This window comes from Glossina fuscipes, unplaced genomic scaffold, assembly GCF_014805625.2.
Source record: "Glossina fuscipes isolate IAEA_lab_2018 unplaced genomic scaffold, Yale_Gfus_2 28, whole genome shotgun sequence".
Lineage (NCBI taxonomy): Eukaryota > Metazoa > Arthropoda > Insecta > Diptera > Glossinidae > Glossina > Glossina fuscipes.
In genome coordinates, this window is record NW_023998423.1 from 2,420,912 (window position 1) to 2,436,248 (window position 15,337).

The window sequence follows — 15,337 nt, forward strand, 5'->3', positions numbered from 1 at the left end:
CGGTGTCGGTGGCGGTGTCGGTGGTTATCTCGGTTGCGGTGGCGGTGGTAGTGGCGATCGTGGTAGTGATAAGGCTTGTTTTAGAGTGAGTGTTTAACAAATTCTTTTTGACTTTTAATAAAGGTTTAAGATTTTTCTTTACGCGAAAATAAAAGCGCATTGGAGCATCTCGCTTCCAGGTATAAATATAAGCCACATCCATTAAAGTATAATGATCCAATAACACAATGGTTTTCACTTTGTACATGATATCGATGAAAAAACGATTTGCATCAATTTGGAATTTACCGTAAACAAATTTCTTTAGATGAGCTACAGTAAACATAGCAGGACATTTAACATAACGCGGTTTCAAAAGCTCATTATAGTTCGTTTTATATTTGTTGAGTTCCCTAAAAAAAAAAAAAAAAAAAAAAAAAGCAAAAGAGACAAAACATACCCGCCAATCAAGGTAGGGTAATAGTTCGATTTTAGAGATCTTGTGATTTTAATAAGCAAGTTTGCAGATTTGATTTTACAAAAAAAAAAAAAAAAATGTTTAAGAAACTTACTCAATATCTGCATATTCCAATGATAATGACATATAGTCTGAAGGACTAAATATCAAATGTTCGGTATCGTCACCTCTTTGTTCGGGTGTTGCTAAAGCCGCTTCTTCGGGACGATCTTTATAGAAGGCACGTTTACGCATTAATTCTTTTTCATATAAACTCGGTACCAGCTTATAAACGATCGCTTGCAACGTAGTATCCGATCTAAGGGAATACACAACGAAAGATAAAATGTAAGAATAATAATAACGAAAAAAAAAAGAAAAGATATAAAGAAAATTCGCTTTTATTTAGAATTATTAAAGCGTAAACTAAAAAAAAACTCGGAAACAGGTAGAGACAGACACGGACACAGACCCATATACAGACGACATGAATAACAAAAGCCTTTAAAACTCGAAAGCATTAATAAAATGTTGACGCAGATGTTTTTCTTTTTCTCGTTTTTTTTGGCATAAGGTTCATTACTTTGCATTCTGTGTCTCAGAGTATATTGAAATACGCACGCACATACACACACAGGCGTGCATTCTATTTCATAGGATAGTGAGACGGGGTGAAGCGAAGTGAAATATATCCAAAAACAAAAACAAACCTTGTCACGGTTTTAGAATTTCAGAAGAGTAGAAAAAAAATGGCATTATTATGCAACCATACGAGAATTATTGCTATTATTATTATTATTATTGTTGTTGTTGTTGTATTGTTGTATTGTTGTATTTGTTGTAATTGCCATTTGTGTGCGCTGTGTCGCTTTAATGATTAAAGTATAAAATGATGCATAAGCCTAAGAGCCACTCAGTCATTCAGTCAGTCACTATTTCATTTCAGATTCACGCTTGTATACGCGAAAAAGTGCAAATACCGACGGCATTCGCTTTCTTTTTGCTGCCCATGTCTACACGTACACAAAGATATATTTGCTGTATATATATATATGTCTTCTCTTCTCTAAGGCTAAGTAAAATGTGTTTTTATTAAATAGTTATGCAACTGACCATCTTGTGTACTTACTTGATATTAGGTTTGACGGTATTAATTACCATTTCACAACGTGGGCAATACTCCTGAGTACGTAGGTGTTTAATTAAACAACTGTGACAAACTGTGAAGGATTTAAAATAAAAATGACATTAAATTAAATGTAATTAAAGAATAAAATGTGGAAAGTGCAGAGAGGATGCATTAAGAAAGTTATCATCGTTCTACGTAATCCCCATCGTAAAAAGTGTCTGGTACGCTGCCTTGCAGTCGTAATTCTCAATAACAGCACGTTTTCCTAAACGAAAGCTATACCGTTACTTAAGAGCTTTTACTTTTCTACTTTGCCTTTTTGCCGCCTTGTTATTAGCGGTGCTTAAGTATTTGTAAAAGGATTACTTTCCAAAAATTTGCAGGAAACTGCAGTTACAAAACCAAACAAATCTTAGTACGCTTTGTTATATTGAAGCGTAAATAATTTAGTTATGCAGTTACGGAGAGGGTACGTTTTCTTTTTCGTTGAGCAATTACGTCCGTTTTGCTTGGTCTGAAACAAGAGAGTTTAGCGCATAAGCCCTCAATGTATGCCTCGACTGACTGCGACTTTCTCTCGTCTCCTGCAAGGATTTCTCTTCTGATTCAACATTCATCCTACCTTCGGTCTTATTGAATGCCTCTTTCTGAAGTTTTAGCGCTTGAGATTTGAACCCAGAAGCATTGGCTCGGCAGTCGCCATTCTTAGCTTTGGTTTTAGGTCAATATCCGATGTAATTAGAAAGTACATAGCAAGAAGTACAATTTTTTGCTTATTTTAAGCGTCAGATTTTTAAGTGGTTTCGATACCAAGCTCTCTTTCAATATTGACTGTAAGCGGAAAGTTAGATATCTTTGTTCATTTCAAGTTGTTCGAGTTTACTTTTTCAAATTATTCTCATATAGTAGCTTGTAGCCGGAAAATTACACACGTTTTTTCCTTTCAAGTTGCTTGTGTTCAACATTTTAATAAATTCTGTTGCCGAGCCGTAGATGAAAATCTACTGTAGCTCGAAAGATACAGTTGTTGGCTTGTTTCAGTCACAGACGAGGTTCTTCGTCACAGGGAAAATTTCATTTTCCACAACACAAGTTTTCTACGGACGATAAATAAGTACAACGCGATGCAAATACCTTCAGCGACTTCATTTCAGCAGGCAGGCGGCTCTTCTATCAGAGGCTCTTTGTGTCACCATCTAAGATATATTTTTGTGGGCACTAAAAATATATGTTTTTTTGCTGTAACAAGCAAAGAAGTAAGCTCTAGTCTGGGTGGGTCCATATAAATATAAACCCGAGTGCTCAGAAGAATTAACTCCGAAGATTAAGCATTAAAAAGTAAACTGAAGGCGCAATAAATATACCGCAAGCCTTGACGACGTCGCGATTGGTTCACTAAAAGAATTACACTAATTAAGCCAACCCGTTGGTAACATCAAATTGTGCGTCGGGGGGGTCTATGAACAGTACACGCATTCTTCGTCAGCCTGAACAGAGATATCTATTTGTCGATTCGTTCTATGCTTATTCATGCGCTTACAAGCACGCCTTCGGAATTTCGTTTTTATATAAGTAACACCGACTACACACACTAAGAACTACTTTTATTAAAAATGAGAAAAATAATCACGTGTCTGATAACGTAAACAATAAAGTTGAGAATGGAAGGCAAAGCTGCGATTTTTTTTTATACTAACTTTGTATCATTTTGTTGAGCTTTCCAAATGTAAGTCGTACATGCAATCAAGTAAATTAAAATTACTCGTTCAAATTGATGAGAATGAGTACTGGGCCACGTCCACACGAAAATATTAAATTGAATACAATAACTTTAAAAAAGTTAGGATACATTGCACCGCTTGCGGGTCAGATAATATTAAGTTTTTAAGCGAGTGTGTTTAACAACCACAAGGAAACAATTATTATAATGCTGATTGATTCAAAATGATTTCCTGGGTCCGTTCATATGTCTGGTGCATTTTTGCTATCAATCTGTGCGTCACAATTTTTATTTCTGACCAACTTTGGGTCGAACAATCTTTACGATCGCTTAACACATAGCGCCTTCATTATAATAAGTCAACATTTTTAAAATATCTTCATAAAGACTGTTGGGTGTAGCATACCGACATAGGAAATTGTTGTGAAAATTAGGATTGGACGGGCCAAGTCATTGAACTTCGTAAGGTAACATTCCTCCTTGAATGAGAAATATTTTGGTAAAACATTTCCAACTTCAACAAATTTGACTGTCGGTTCGACACTATTCACTTGATCGCAGTATCGAAAATGAAGGACAATCATCCGTGTTTATCTGCAATAAGCGAGACAGCTGCTATTGTTGAAAATAACTAATTCGTCAAAATTATTTTTGATATCCTACACAATTTGCGGTAGGGGTTATATAAAGTTTGTGCGAACACATACAACAAACATAAGTGCTTGACATAGATCAGGCATTTATTATACCGATCGATTCAGAATGTGCTTCTGCCTATAGCTCGCAATTTGTGAGATATTTTGATGAAATGCCTTTGGTCCAAGGTAAAACCCTATTGCAAATGGTTCGCTTCCTAGATAAGGGCTTATGTTAACAAGCATTTATATGGGCCTTGCCCGACAATGCTGCTTTTGCTTGTTTTAAGTGATTGCTTTACGTGATTACAAAAAAGCTTTGCGGGAATCATTAGACTTGGCTTTTGGGGATTCTTAAATCTAGGGGTCCACGCAAAACTTTCTGATCAGGCATCATATTCCCCAGAGAGGTTGGACGTACTCAAGAAGGCTTGAAATTAAATTCTTACTCCACACAGTGAATCATCTGTTGTTGCAATTTTTTAATTGCAGGAGAAGAAAAAACATGAAATCGTTCCCCTTTTAAATACGTTACCATATAAATCATTTTTACCAAAATCAAAGAGAACCGACGACAAAAGTCGTTGGTAGTAGTCGGAGGATAAATTGAAGTTTGACTGTACAACTCTCAACAAATTTCTTTTTTAATTTTTTTTAAGTTATGTAACTTTCTACGTACATAGTCCACATCTGACTCTGACAGATTATAAGACGCTTAACTGTTAATGAATGAATTGACAAAGAAGTGGACACGTGCAGGAATTTGCGTTGTAAGCGAGAAGCCTTGCGCATCACACATATTTTCCTGACATATTTCTGTGTGCAGGTTGCCGGAATTCTCAAAGGCGTAAAATATTGAAAAACATTATTATTAAAAACAGTCAAGGGACAGACAACCAAAAAAAAAGAGTTAAAAATTTTAAAATATGTCCGCTTGGACACTTGCTTTCTAAATTCCTTAAGAAGATGCGCACATTCGAACATTTATTAGAGTGGGATAAAGTAAAACCAAGTGTTACTGTAATGGCCTAAAGGGATGAAAGCAATGCGCGATGGGATGGGATGGTTAATGAGGCCAGTAACACTTTTATGGATGAGATATATGCCTGCTCTTAAAGCGGTTACAAATTTTATCAGTCCTCCTAACGCAATGACTTCCGCGTCTAACGTTGCTCTACTTCGCTATGCAATGAAAGCAAAATTCATGTGTAAAAAACAATTCAATGCATCCGAACTCTTTATGCAATAATGTAAAGTTTTTTCTTGCTTTTCTTCTTTTTTGCTTTTTTTTTTTTGTTACTTACATGAATGTAAACATTCAACGATGGTGGTGGCATCGATCAGATAACCGAAACATAAACTGCAAATGATATGTGGGTTCACTGCACTCAACAAAACAGGCGATGGTTTCATCGACAACAATTGCTCGGTGGAATCGCTTTCATTGCAAACGCTTTCAATTGCCGCCGCATTATTCTTTGAGGAGGAATTTTGTTGCTTTGCTGGCGTTGTGGTAGTGGTAGTAGTGATGGTAGTAGTAATGGTGGCAGTAGCGGCAGTAGTGGTAGTAGTGGCGTTGCCGGCATCCACCTCGTCATCCTCAACTTTGATCGCAGTTTGATTCAAACTATTTTCATTTTTATTAATATTGTTGCCACAATCGTTTTGTTTATGGTTGCGAATATTATTAACATTATTATTATTATTATTGCTGTTGTTATTGGCGGCGGCGGTAGAAGCGGTGGTGGCGTTATTACTGTTACTGCTGCTACATTGTGACGAAACAACGTTACTGCTATGACGAGATGACGACGAAGCTACATTTGATGTTGTTGTACAAGACGACGACGACGACGACGACGACGCCGCCAATGAGGATGACGATGTATCCCCGGAATGTGTGGTTGAAGAATTTTTGTTTAATGACAATTGCTTCTGCTGATATTGTTCATGTTGTTGTTGTTGTTGTTGTTGGCTTGTTGTATTACTATTGGAATTTGTTGTGCCGTTAACGTTGGTTTTTGCATAGTTTTTGTTATTAATATTGTTGCTGTTCTTGTTATTGTTGTTATTATTATTATTGTTGTTTATGCCATTATGTTGGCTCTTTGATGACAATTCATTTTGGTTCAACTCTACTTCATCTTCATCTTCACTTTTTATGCTAATGTCATTGTTTTCATGCAACGCATCATCACTATCGGTTGATGTTGTTGCCATTGCCTTCGCTACTGTCGCTATCGTTGTTGTTGTTGTCGTTGTCGATGTTGCCGTTGTTGTCGTTATTGTATTCCGGTTAGTTTCTCCTTTATTCGTTGTAGAGGGCATTTGCCCGTATTGAGTGTGAGAATTTGCCATCAGTTCTTCTGTTTTTACTGTTGCTGTAGATGATTCCACTTTTACTGCCGTTTTGTCCTCTGAATTTGTTGTTATTGTCATTGTAGAAGCGATTGCTGTTGTATTGTGTATAGGTAACGGTACCAAAGACATAATCAAAGCACAAAGCGTCTCAACTCTTTTTTAAAAGAATACATACATAAATATACGCATAAAAGGATAACTTTATGAAAGGCTATATACAAAAATATATGAGTAAAGTTATTCAGCGCTTTAGTGCGAAGGATTCATAGTATGGTAAACATAAAATTATTTATATGAAAATCATTTTGGGATCATAAAAAAAAAGCAGTGGGGATAATAGCAAAGAGGAAAACTGAAAAAGAGAAGTAAAAAAGAGAGCGAACGAGAGAAAGAGAGAGAGGGAGGGAGGGCGAGAACGAAAGAGAAAACACAAAGACGCGAAAAAGTCTATCTGCATTCGGTACATTTTAAAACAACATAAAGCATTTCTTTCGAGCGACGATGCTTTTACGCACTTTTAAAATATACACAAAGGATAAAAAGTAGAACAGCAATAATACGCAGAGAATTAAATAAAATTCTTATACACAGTGTGGCACATGTGTCGGTTTTGGAATGGCATTTACACTAAACATCTTTAACAAATGATTTCTGAACGCAACGAAAATGTTCGAGTTTAAAATCAAAAAAGAAATTTACAAGCAACTGTCGTCATCTCGAAATAAGACATAATAAGACATGTTCGAACCTATTTAAGAAGAAATGCCTAAGCCGGCCCGCAGCGGACTTCTCAAGTAGAACACTATGAAGGGGTCGAATTTGGTTAAATTTCACAATTTCAGTACGATATCAGTGTCGATTACCGGTATCGATGATCAACTCGTACAACTTGCTGCGGATCCTTACTAAATACGCCTTAAAATATACTTTTAATCAGAACATGGCCGTTCTTGTATTAAGCAAAACCTTTGGATTTATTTGTTTATTTTTCATTTTTTTTAGATATTAGGAGTGCATGGAACTGTCATGTCTAGTTTACTAATAGTTTAGTTAGCTCCCACGATCGTACCCTAAATATAAAATTCTGCATATTCTTTTATTAAAAATTATATTCTAAGACACAAGCAGGCGAACATGGATATGAGGGCTTGAGAGCTGTCTTGCACAACTACTTATCTATGTTTTAGCTCATAATTTTTATGTATTTATGAGAAATTGTTCTTACATACATATACTTAATTAAAATAATTAAGGTGCAGCAGACGGCGCGTTACCAATGCTAAGCAAGACGTTTACTGGCTGGATGAAGAATTTCGCTGGCTTAAGAAGATGGTCTTATGTGACCAGTAAATTGTGATTGCAGTAAATTTTTAAAACTGAAATCCAAATACAACAATCTTTTCTGCTTTTTTTTAGAGCGAAATAAATTAATGAATAATTTAATAAAATAAAGTTTGAATAGAAAAAGAGAAATTACATAGGAAAGAAGCAAAGTTTGAAGACAGCAATCATGACAATGGAAATTCGAACCAAATTCGCTAAAGACTTTCATGTACATACGAATTGAGGGAAATTGTATGACTTGTAAGTAATCGGAATTTGGTGCTGCGCTTAGGTACATCCTCATAGCGGTTAAATCAAATCAAATTTGATTTTGGTTTGTTTGCCAGTAAACTGCATTTCAACCTCGAAGCGGAAGCTATAAAAAACAGTAAGAACAGTTCATCCTTTTTTTTTATTTAAGTCACGCTGCAATTCAAAAAACTCTCTATATCTAAACTTTTTCACAGGCTGGATCAGGCGATCAAAAGGATAAACAAATTTGTACGAGAAATAGCGTATGATGTGTGACCTTGCCTTCCTGTCGAAGTGATTTAGCTCCAAAGAGGTGCGTTTTCAATTTTTCATTATTTTCCGAAAAAATAAAGTAAAAACACAACAATGACAACACTATCTTGTCTGTTAATGTAAACAAGATGTTGGAGAGAAATAAACAAGGAGAATAGAGTGAGAGAGAGAGAGAGAGAGAGAGAGCAAGAGCCGATAACGAATGTTTCGCAATAAGAGTAGAATATGTCTTTTTACAGTGACAAAGCGAGAGAAATTTTGAAAATTGTATCCCACAGTTAGACGAAAAGATTTATACATAAACGTATATCTCTATATGTATATGTATAGTATAAAGTTGCATGCATTTGTATATGGATACATATGCATATATAGACATGTATATATATCTATACATATATAGATATACATATATATATATATATATATATATATATGTTTATGTATATATGCGTAACATTAACATTTGTAAGACTTTTCGACAAACTGCGAGTTTATAAACTACAGCTGGAATTTATTTTCAGCAAAAAAAAGTAAATAATAACTTGAGTATAGAGTAGCGAGAGTAGAGCGTGGTAAGTAGAAAATGTTTGGGTTATATTTTAATTATTCTTTTTAATAAGTGTCAAGTATATATTTGTACAAATGAAATGATTCGAACAAATTAGATAATAAAAAGAACTTACCTTTGTTTTGTTGCCTCAGAGGAAAATACGAATAAAATAATCCATTAGAGATAGTTAATCCAAGTGGGGGGTAAAAGTAATCCAATGAATGTGTGGAAAATAAAATTTTTAAACTTCTTTTCACTTTGATCTCTTTTTGTTTTCCAATTTGTGTAAATTACTAATTTTAATTATCAAATATATTTTTTAATCTCGTCACTTAAGATATTTCTTTTTTTCGCTTCTTTTTCTTTTTGCAGTAGATCTAATATACATTGCTGTTACATTCGTGTTACTATTGCGGTTGTTGTTATCGTTGTTGTCACACGCATACTTTCCGTGTACGCTTATTTACTAAAAGTACACTCACACATTGAAAGGCATGCATGAGTTTTATATCGGTGTCTGTTTTCAATGATTTTTGTTGTATAAACGCTGCTGCTGTCGCCTTTGTGCTCTCAGTTTCTGTTACCGCCGTTTGCTTTACACATTCGTGCTTTTACTTAGGTTATGTATATACATATATATATATATATATGTATATATATATGTAGATATTTCACAGATCTGTATATAAATATATACAAATGTATGTTATATACTATAAATATAGTTACGGATTTATTTTAATTTATCTTTTTAGAGCGATGGCGCAACACGATTTTTTTTTGATTCTTTCTTAATTAATTATAGGAAAAGATATTTTTTTTAATTTATGTACTGGTACATGCACCTATATACACACATTAATGTAATACATAAGTACTCTTTTTTTATGATATAAGAAGAGAATAACAAAATTAAAATTTTTTCTGTTATTTTTATTTTCCGAAGACTCTACAGCCTCCCGTTACTTGTTTACTGCTCAACGTTCAGAGTTGAAATGTTTCATAAGTAGTGCAGCAGTTGTACATTCAGGCTTAACGCTCTTTTTCGATTCTTTTATTTTCTTTATATCTCAAATCTCCCTCATATGCTGCTTATATACAATTTTGTTTTTTTTTTTTTTTGTTAGCTTAAGTCCTATTTACTAGCATTGGGCACAATATATAACCATGCTCTCATATATCTGTCAGGTATAAAATTGCTGCCGCCGCTAGTACTTTCACAAACACACAAACCTGAAGTAAATGAGTTTTATTAAATTTTTTATTTATTTTTTTTCTTTGCGCTCTTTATCTAAGAGCGACGCAGTAGCAATAGTAGTAGTCGCAGCAGTATTTGTTGTATTTTACTATAAACATTTACATTATATACTCGTGCTCAATAATAATATTGTTTGTTGTCTTCTTTACTCTCGTGCTCTCTCGCTTGGCATCTATCTGAGTAGGGATAATGTACACGCATATTAACGCTACAGAGTCTCAGCAAGCCACTCTTAGGAGAGTTTTGTGTGATAATTAAGTATATTCGCACTCAATATACTTTTTTTACTCTCGCTCTCTCTCTATCTCTCTGTCAGACTCTTTTTCTCACTTTCTAACACTGCATAAGTTGCTTTGCTTTGCTTTGTAACGCAAGGCGCCAGTTGTTGTTTGGTTTGTTTATTATTTAGCACTTTTTTTTCCAACAATTATGTATGCTATGTGTACGCTGTTTTTTCTTTTCTTATTTATATGTGTTTGTATATATTATATCGTAGCAAAGTTCAGTGGTTGTTGTTGTTATATTTAATATTTTTGTATGAAAAAAGCACATATCCGTAGAACCGTTCGTATTCGTTGTTGAATTCATACTGATGAGGGTCTGGTCTGGTTTCGCTGAGACGGCTTTCGTTTTTTTTTTTTTGTTTTTTCTTTTTGGGAATGCAGCAGTTGTGTCTTATATACTTACATATATAAAGTTGTTGCTGTATATAATGATTTTTTTTTTATTTTAATTTCATATATTTTGTTGTTCTTTCTTTAATATTTTATTCAATATATAGCTAATACATGCAGATGGATTTTTGTAATTTTTTATATATAAGTATCGTACACAGACAGTACATTCTACACTTTTTTTATGTTTTCTTGTCCACGCATAACATAGTCAATGCCTGCTTATAGGAATATATGATTTCTTTATATATGTGTTTCATATAGATGTACGTACGTAGATGCGTATGTATTTATTTATATATGTATATAAGAAATATATACATTTGTATATAGATATATATATAGTGAAATGAAGCATATTATTAAAGGCATACAACAGCAATTCACACAACTCTATATGTTGTTGCATACATACATATACACATACATCTGTAAACACAGGCATACATTTGTGTACGAGTAAGTATGTACTTGAAAGTTTGACTATATAAAATGAACTCAGCCGGTGTATATGAGGAGACATAAGACTCATAGCTGTTGTCGATATTGTTGTTGGTATTATTTTTGTTGTTTTACTGCTTGAATTCAGATGGTTTGGTTTATTTTTTTACTGCATTCCTCTCTCTGTTAAAAATATATTGCATAAAAATATGCTAAGTAAAAATGTTATTAAAATCGTTCCGGCTTGAATAAAATGAAAAGATTTTGAAAAAGGCTTTAAAGTAAATACGAGAGGTAAAGAAATAAAACACAAATTCAACATATTAAGCACTTTATGTAATGTAAATAATAACCGCAAATTATATCTGCAGTAGTATACCAATATAAACGAGAGCCCTTTAGCGATTGGTTATAACGAAAGATGAGTAAAAATCGTTTACTTAATTTCAGAATTTCCCAAATCCTACTTATTGATTGTATTATCAAACATGTTACAGATTTCAACAACGTTTCCACTGATTCTAATATTTACAAAAATATTTATTTTGTAAAGCAAATGTATGTAAGGCAATAACTCATTGCCTTAAAATATTGCAAACAATAAATTGAAACATTATGTCAGCATTGAGTCATTTAAACCTCATCTCAGCATGAGATGAGATGAGGTTTCGATTATTTTCAAAGCGTTTATAATGCTAAGACGTTTGGAAAGCATATCATTAAAAGCGGACGCTTATGAATACGACATAGGCAGTTTATACGTAACAGTATTTTGAAGTGCAATGGAATGACGAAGTTCTTAGTCGATATAACGTGTATTTCACGTCGTTTGATGAGACAAAAGATTATTTCTTTTTCATGGTAGTGTTATTGCTTTAACAAAATTTGCGGTAGTGTACTAGAGCACATAATTACGTAGGCCTAATGAGGTGTGAATATGACAAAAGAATAAAAGAAGGAAAATATGAAGATCAATAAGATCAATATACGCCCATCACTATTTAAGCTGTATATGTATATATCGCGTCGCAGTTTATCTACGCAACACACGTTAACCAGTTAACTGTGTACGACGAATATATGGGTCATGATCCGCCCTCCAATCCTTGTCGGGTTTCCTCATAAAATTCTATCATTAAGTGTTTCCCATAATAACGTATTTTAGAAAAATGTTTTGTCGTTTTGTCAAATCATTCCATTTTCATTTTAATGTCTGCGTTTATCGCTAAAAAGTTACGTAGTTAATTAGACTGTAAGCTTTTTGTAATTCTAGAATTTTAACTCAATAAGGTCATTTTAAAAATTAGCCGGCTAACAGTATATAGGACGGGTCATCATTCATTCATATTGGAATCCTTTTCAGAGGGAGGAAGTCTTTTAGGCATTAACATGCATAACAACGTGCTTGGGTCTCATCATTAAGACGCATAGGTTCATGTAACGTTTTAAGCTGTTATTGTGTAGGTTATGTGACAATTTAAGTTGCTCGTCTTCACATTAAAATAATAATTCGGTTTAATCAGGGAAAAGCAGAAAGGCATATACAATTATTTCGATGCTTTAATACTCATCAAAAGATTGTTTTCTTCCTGTTGATTGCTTTCTATTATTAAAGCCAGCTCAAGAGGTTTTCCTTATTCTATTTCATAAGAATTTGTATATTTTATATAATTCTTAAATATATAGGAATTTTTAAATTTTCTTTCAGATTCTCTTATGCACTCTTAAACCATATATTGCTTACAATATTTATACTTTATATCAAATTAATTACATTTCTGCGGGGTTACGGGCATGAAAGCAAGTAGACGTTTGGACAAAAGGAAATATATTTCTTCCGTCTTCTTACTTTTTTTTCCTTCACACAACATTAGAGAAAATTAAACTTTTTATATTTGTTTAAGGCGAGCGATAAACGAACAAAATAGATTGAGATGAATCCTGTACAAGTATAAAATTTATAGATTTTCCCTTTAATTGTCATCGATTCAGATCAATATCTTGGAGTTTTTCATATGATGAATTTTTAAAATAAGGCGTTATATGGGAAGCGGTCGAAAGAATGGTCCGATCCGAACCATTGACGATAGCGCGCGTCCTTGGACCAAAATAAGTCAATTCAACTTAGGCTTCAGAATCACTTTCTGAATTCTGAATCGGTGGTGGGTTCATCTCGCGTTGTTACTTATATCTGCATAAGCTTAATATATCCTTGGACCTTCGGCCTTGTATCCTTGTGGTTTTGGTGTTGCCATTTTTCAATTCTTTTCGAAAGTAATTTTTTTGTAATTTCTAAAGCACACGCTTAACAACCTCCTCGAATGGTTTTATACTATTAACTTGTGTAGAGAGGTGTTATTTTATTCATTATTACCTATCCATTGTTAGTCGCCAACTCTCTAAACTTGCTGGGAGGGTTCAGGCAGGGATCCATTCCTTGGTTATCGTCACAAAATAAATAACGCTATTCGATCGACACAAAACGAATTAGAAGAGGCGTTTTCCCATAAATAGGGTGGTACGTTCCCTACAATTCAAGTTTGCTAACGTTCGACCGTACTCACCTGCGATTAAATTTGAAATTTTAGATAAAATTGAAATTTTAACGCACACGCGAAATATTGACAGGACATCATTACGGTAAGCGTATGTGTAACGAAAACACTGCGAAAAGTTTTTAAATTCTATTTGTTATTCTTCAGTTTGGGTACCAGCCAGTGGGGGAAGTGTCCCACCTAATGCTGTAGGTGTAGGTCATACAGGCGACGGTGAACCGCTGTACGTGGGTCGTGCCGATTGGTGCGGAAGTTTGACTCCAGGCAAAATTCAACCTTCACATGGCTGCTTGTACATTCCTTTCGGCGGCGGGGAGCATAGGATAGAGCAGTACAAAAATTTTCCAAGATATGTGAACACGCGGTGGAAAAAAGGAAATCTTTGCCCATCGTTTATAAATGCTCCAAGATTAGCCGCTTTGAGAATAAGCATATATTCGTTCTCAATTGTTTTGCATGTATGCTAACTGTGCATCACTTTTTATACGCATCACTTTTTATAGCTGCTACTACAATTGACGTATAATAGGCCTCACATCCAAGAGGTTCAGTTCGCAAGAGGCAATTGCCAAAAAGAAAGAGGAAAGTAACATAATTATCTGATCGATAATGAGATCTCCTTTTGCTTAATTCAAGTACTTCGTGAACAATTAGGTTCAGTCCTTCCATCCAGAAAGAACGCAAAGCCAGGGAATAAAAGTGGTAATGCAAACGATGCGAGCTTTAGTCACACATGACTTCTGGTGAAGGCTCCAAGCGTATCCAGAAAAGAAAATACAAATTTACAACGTTCAGGTGCACTGCGGATAGAAATGTTTATAAAAACGAATATTGCTAATAATTATCAATAAGACAATCATAGTTCATTTAACAAGACATCCCGGTTAATTGCTTCTCTTTTCTTTATTTCGATCTATTGCATTAATTATCCTTAACTATATTCGCAAACTCTTCTTTGTATTGCTGCAATTTATCTTCCACTGCGTTCAGATAATCAGAGGGAATTTCGTGTAAAACCTAGGCAGGCCGAAACGATTGTTTGACCCATACCCCAGATCATGGCAATAATAGGAGACATGGGTAAGCTAGAGGCACGATGCACAAATGCTATAACGGCACTACTGATAATGCCGCTAACAGCGGGCGATAGAAAGCCCATTACTAATATCAATATGGAGAAGAAGCGACCGAATTTATGTTTGCGTAGCGTTACAAAGGCTACCAAAGCGGCACAAGTGTGTATGAATATTGAAGAGAATAATGCCCATAAGAATGGTATAAAGGGGAAGAGACAGAGAGAAAAAGAGGCAAAGAGAAGAAGAGCTCAAGAGAGTAAGAAATACGAATGTGGGCAAATTGATTCCACCGATCAACTAAAGGATCCCACGCATTACAATGGATGGCCTCATGGCTGGATTCAGTAGATTGCATTAAGAAAATAAAAAGAAACGAGTAAGAAAATTATATTCGTTCTGGATCAAATCTTCTATAAAGACGTGAAGGTATTCACTACACCTTAGTATATAACAGAGGTGCTCTCAGTTTACGTGGCATTGTGGGAGTGTCCTTCGACCGATTTTGCCCATTTTCACTACCCTTTTTGCAGCCAGGAGAGTACCTGCAACAGATATTACACAGATGGACAAACTGACAGACGGACGTGCTCAAATCTATTCAGAATTTCATGCTGATCGAGAATATATTCTCCGTGATGTAGCACCGAGATT

General features: G+C 34.5%; 2 protein-coding genes across 2 annotated transcripts in view; both read right to left on the minus strand.

The window, feature by feature from the left end:
- The window catches only part of LOC119636278 (polycomb group protein Psc), a 12,837-nt gene extending 3,854 nt beyond the window's left edge, over nt 1-8,983 (minus strand). The window contains exons 1-5 of the mRNA XM_038031579.1: nt 8,816-8,983; nt 5,225-6,435; nt 1,566-1,656; nt 552-755; nt 3-392 (exon numbers count right to left, since the gene is read on the minus strand). Coding sequence (XP_037887507.1) covers nt 3-392; nt 552-755; nt 1,566-1,656; nt 5,225-6,410 — 1,871 coding nt within the window. The 5' untranslated portion in view covers nt 6,411-6,435; nt 8,816-8,983. The remainder of the gene's footprint in view (nt 1-2; nt 393-551; nt 756-1,565; nt 1,657-5,224; nt 6,436-8,815) is intronic.
- Nucleotides 8,984-14,275: 5,292 nt separating this feature from the next.
- On the minus strand, nt 14,276-15,019 carry LOC119636279 (transmembrane protein 170A-like). The gene is made up of 2 exons (XM_038031580.1): nt 14,998-15,019; nt 14,276-14,933 (listed from the first exon to the last, which is right to left on the minus strand). The coding sequence occupies exons 1-2, from the start codon at nt 15,017-15,019 to the stop codon at nt 14,605-14,607; spliced, it is 351 nt and encodes a 116-aa protein (XP_037887508.1). The 3' UTR covers nt 14,276-14,604.
- Nucleotides 15,020-15,337: the final 318 nt, after the last annotated feature.

Excerpts from the sequence above, each read along its gene's own strand:
- LOC119636279 (XM_038031580.1), bottom strand. The coding sequence starts at position 15,019 with ATGAGGCCATCCATTGTAATGC. Across the intron at positions 14,934-14,997 it reads GAGGCCATCCATTGTAATGC|CTCTTCTTCTCTTTGCCTCT; the intron begins GTGGGATCCTTT and ends TACTCTCTTGAG.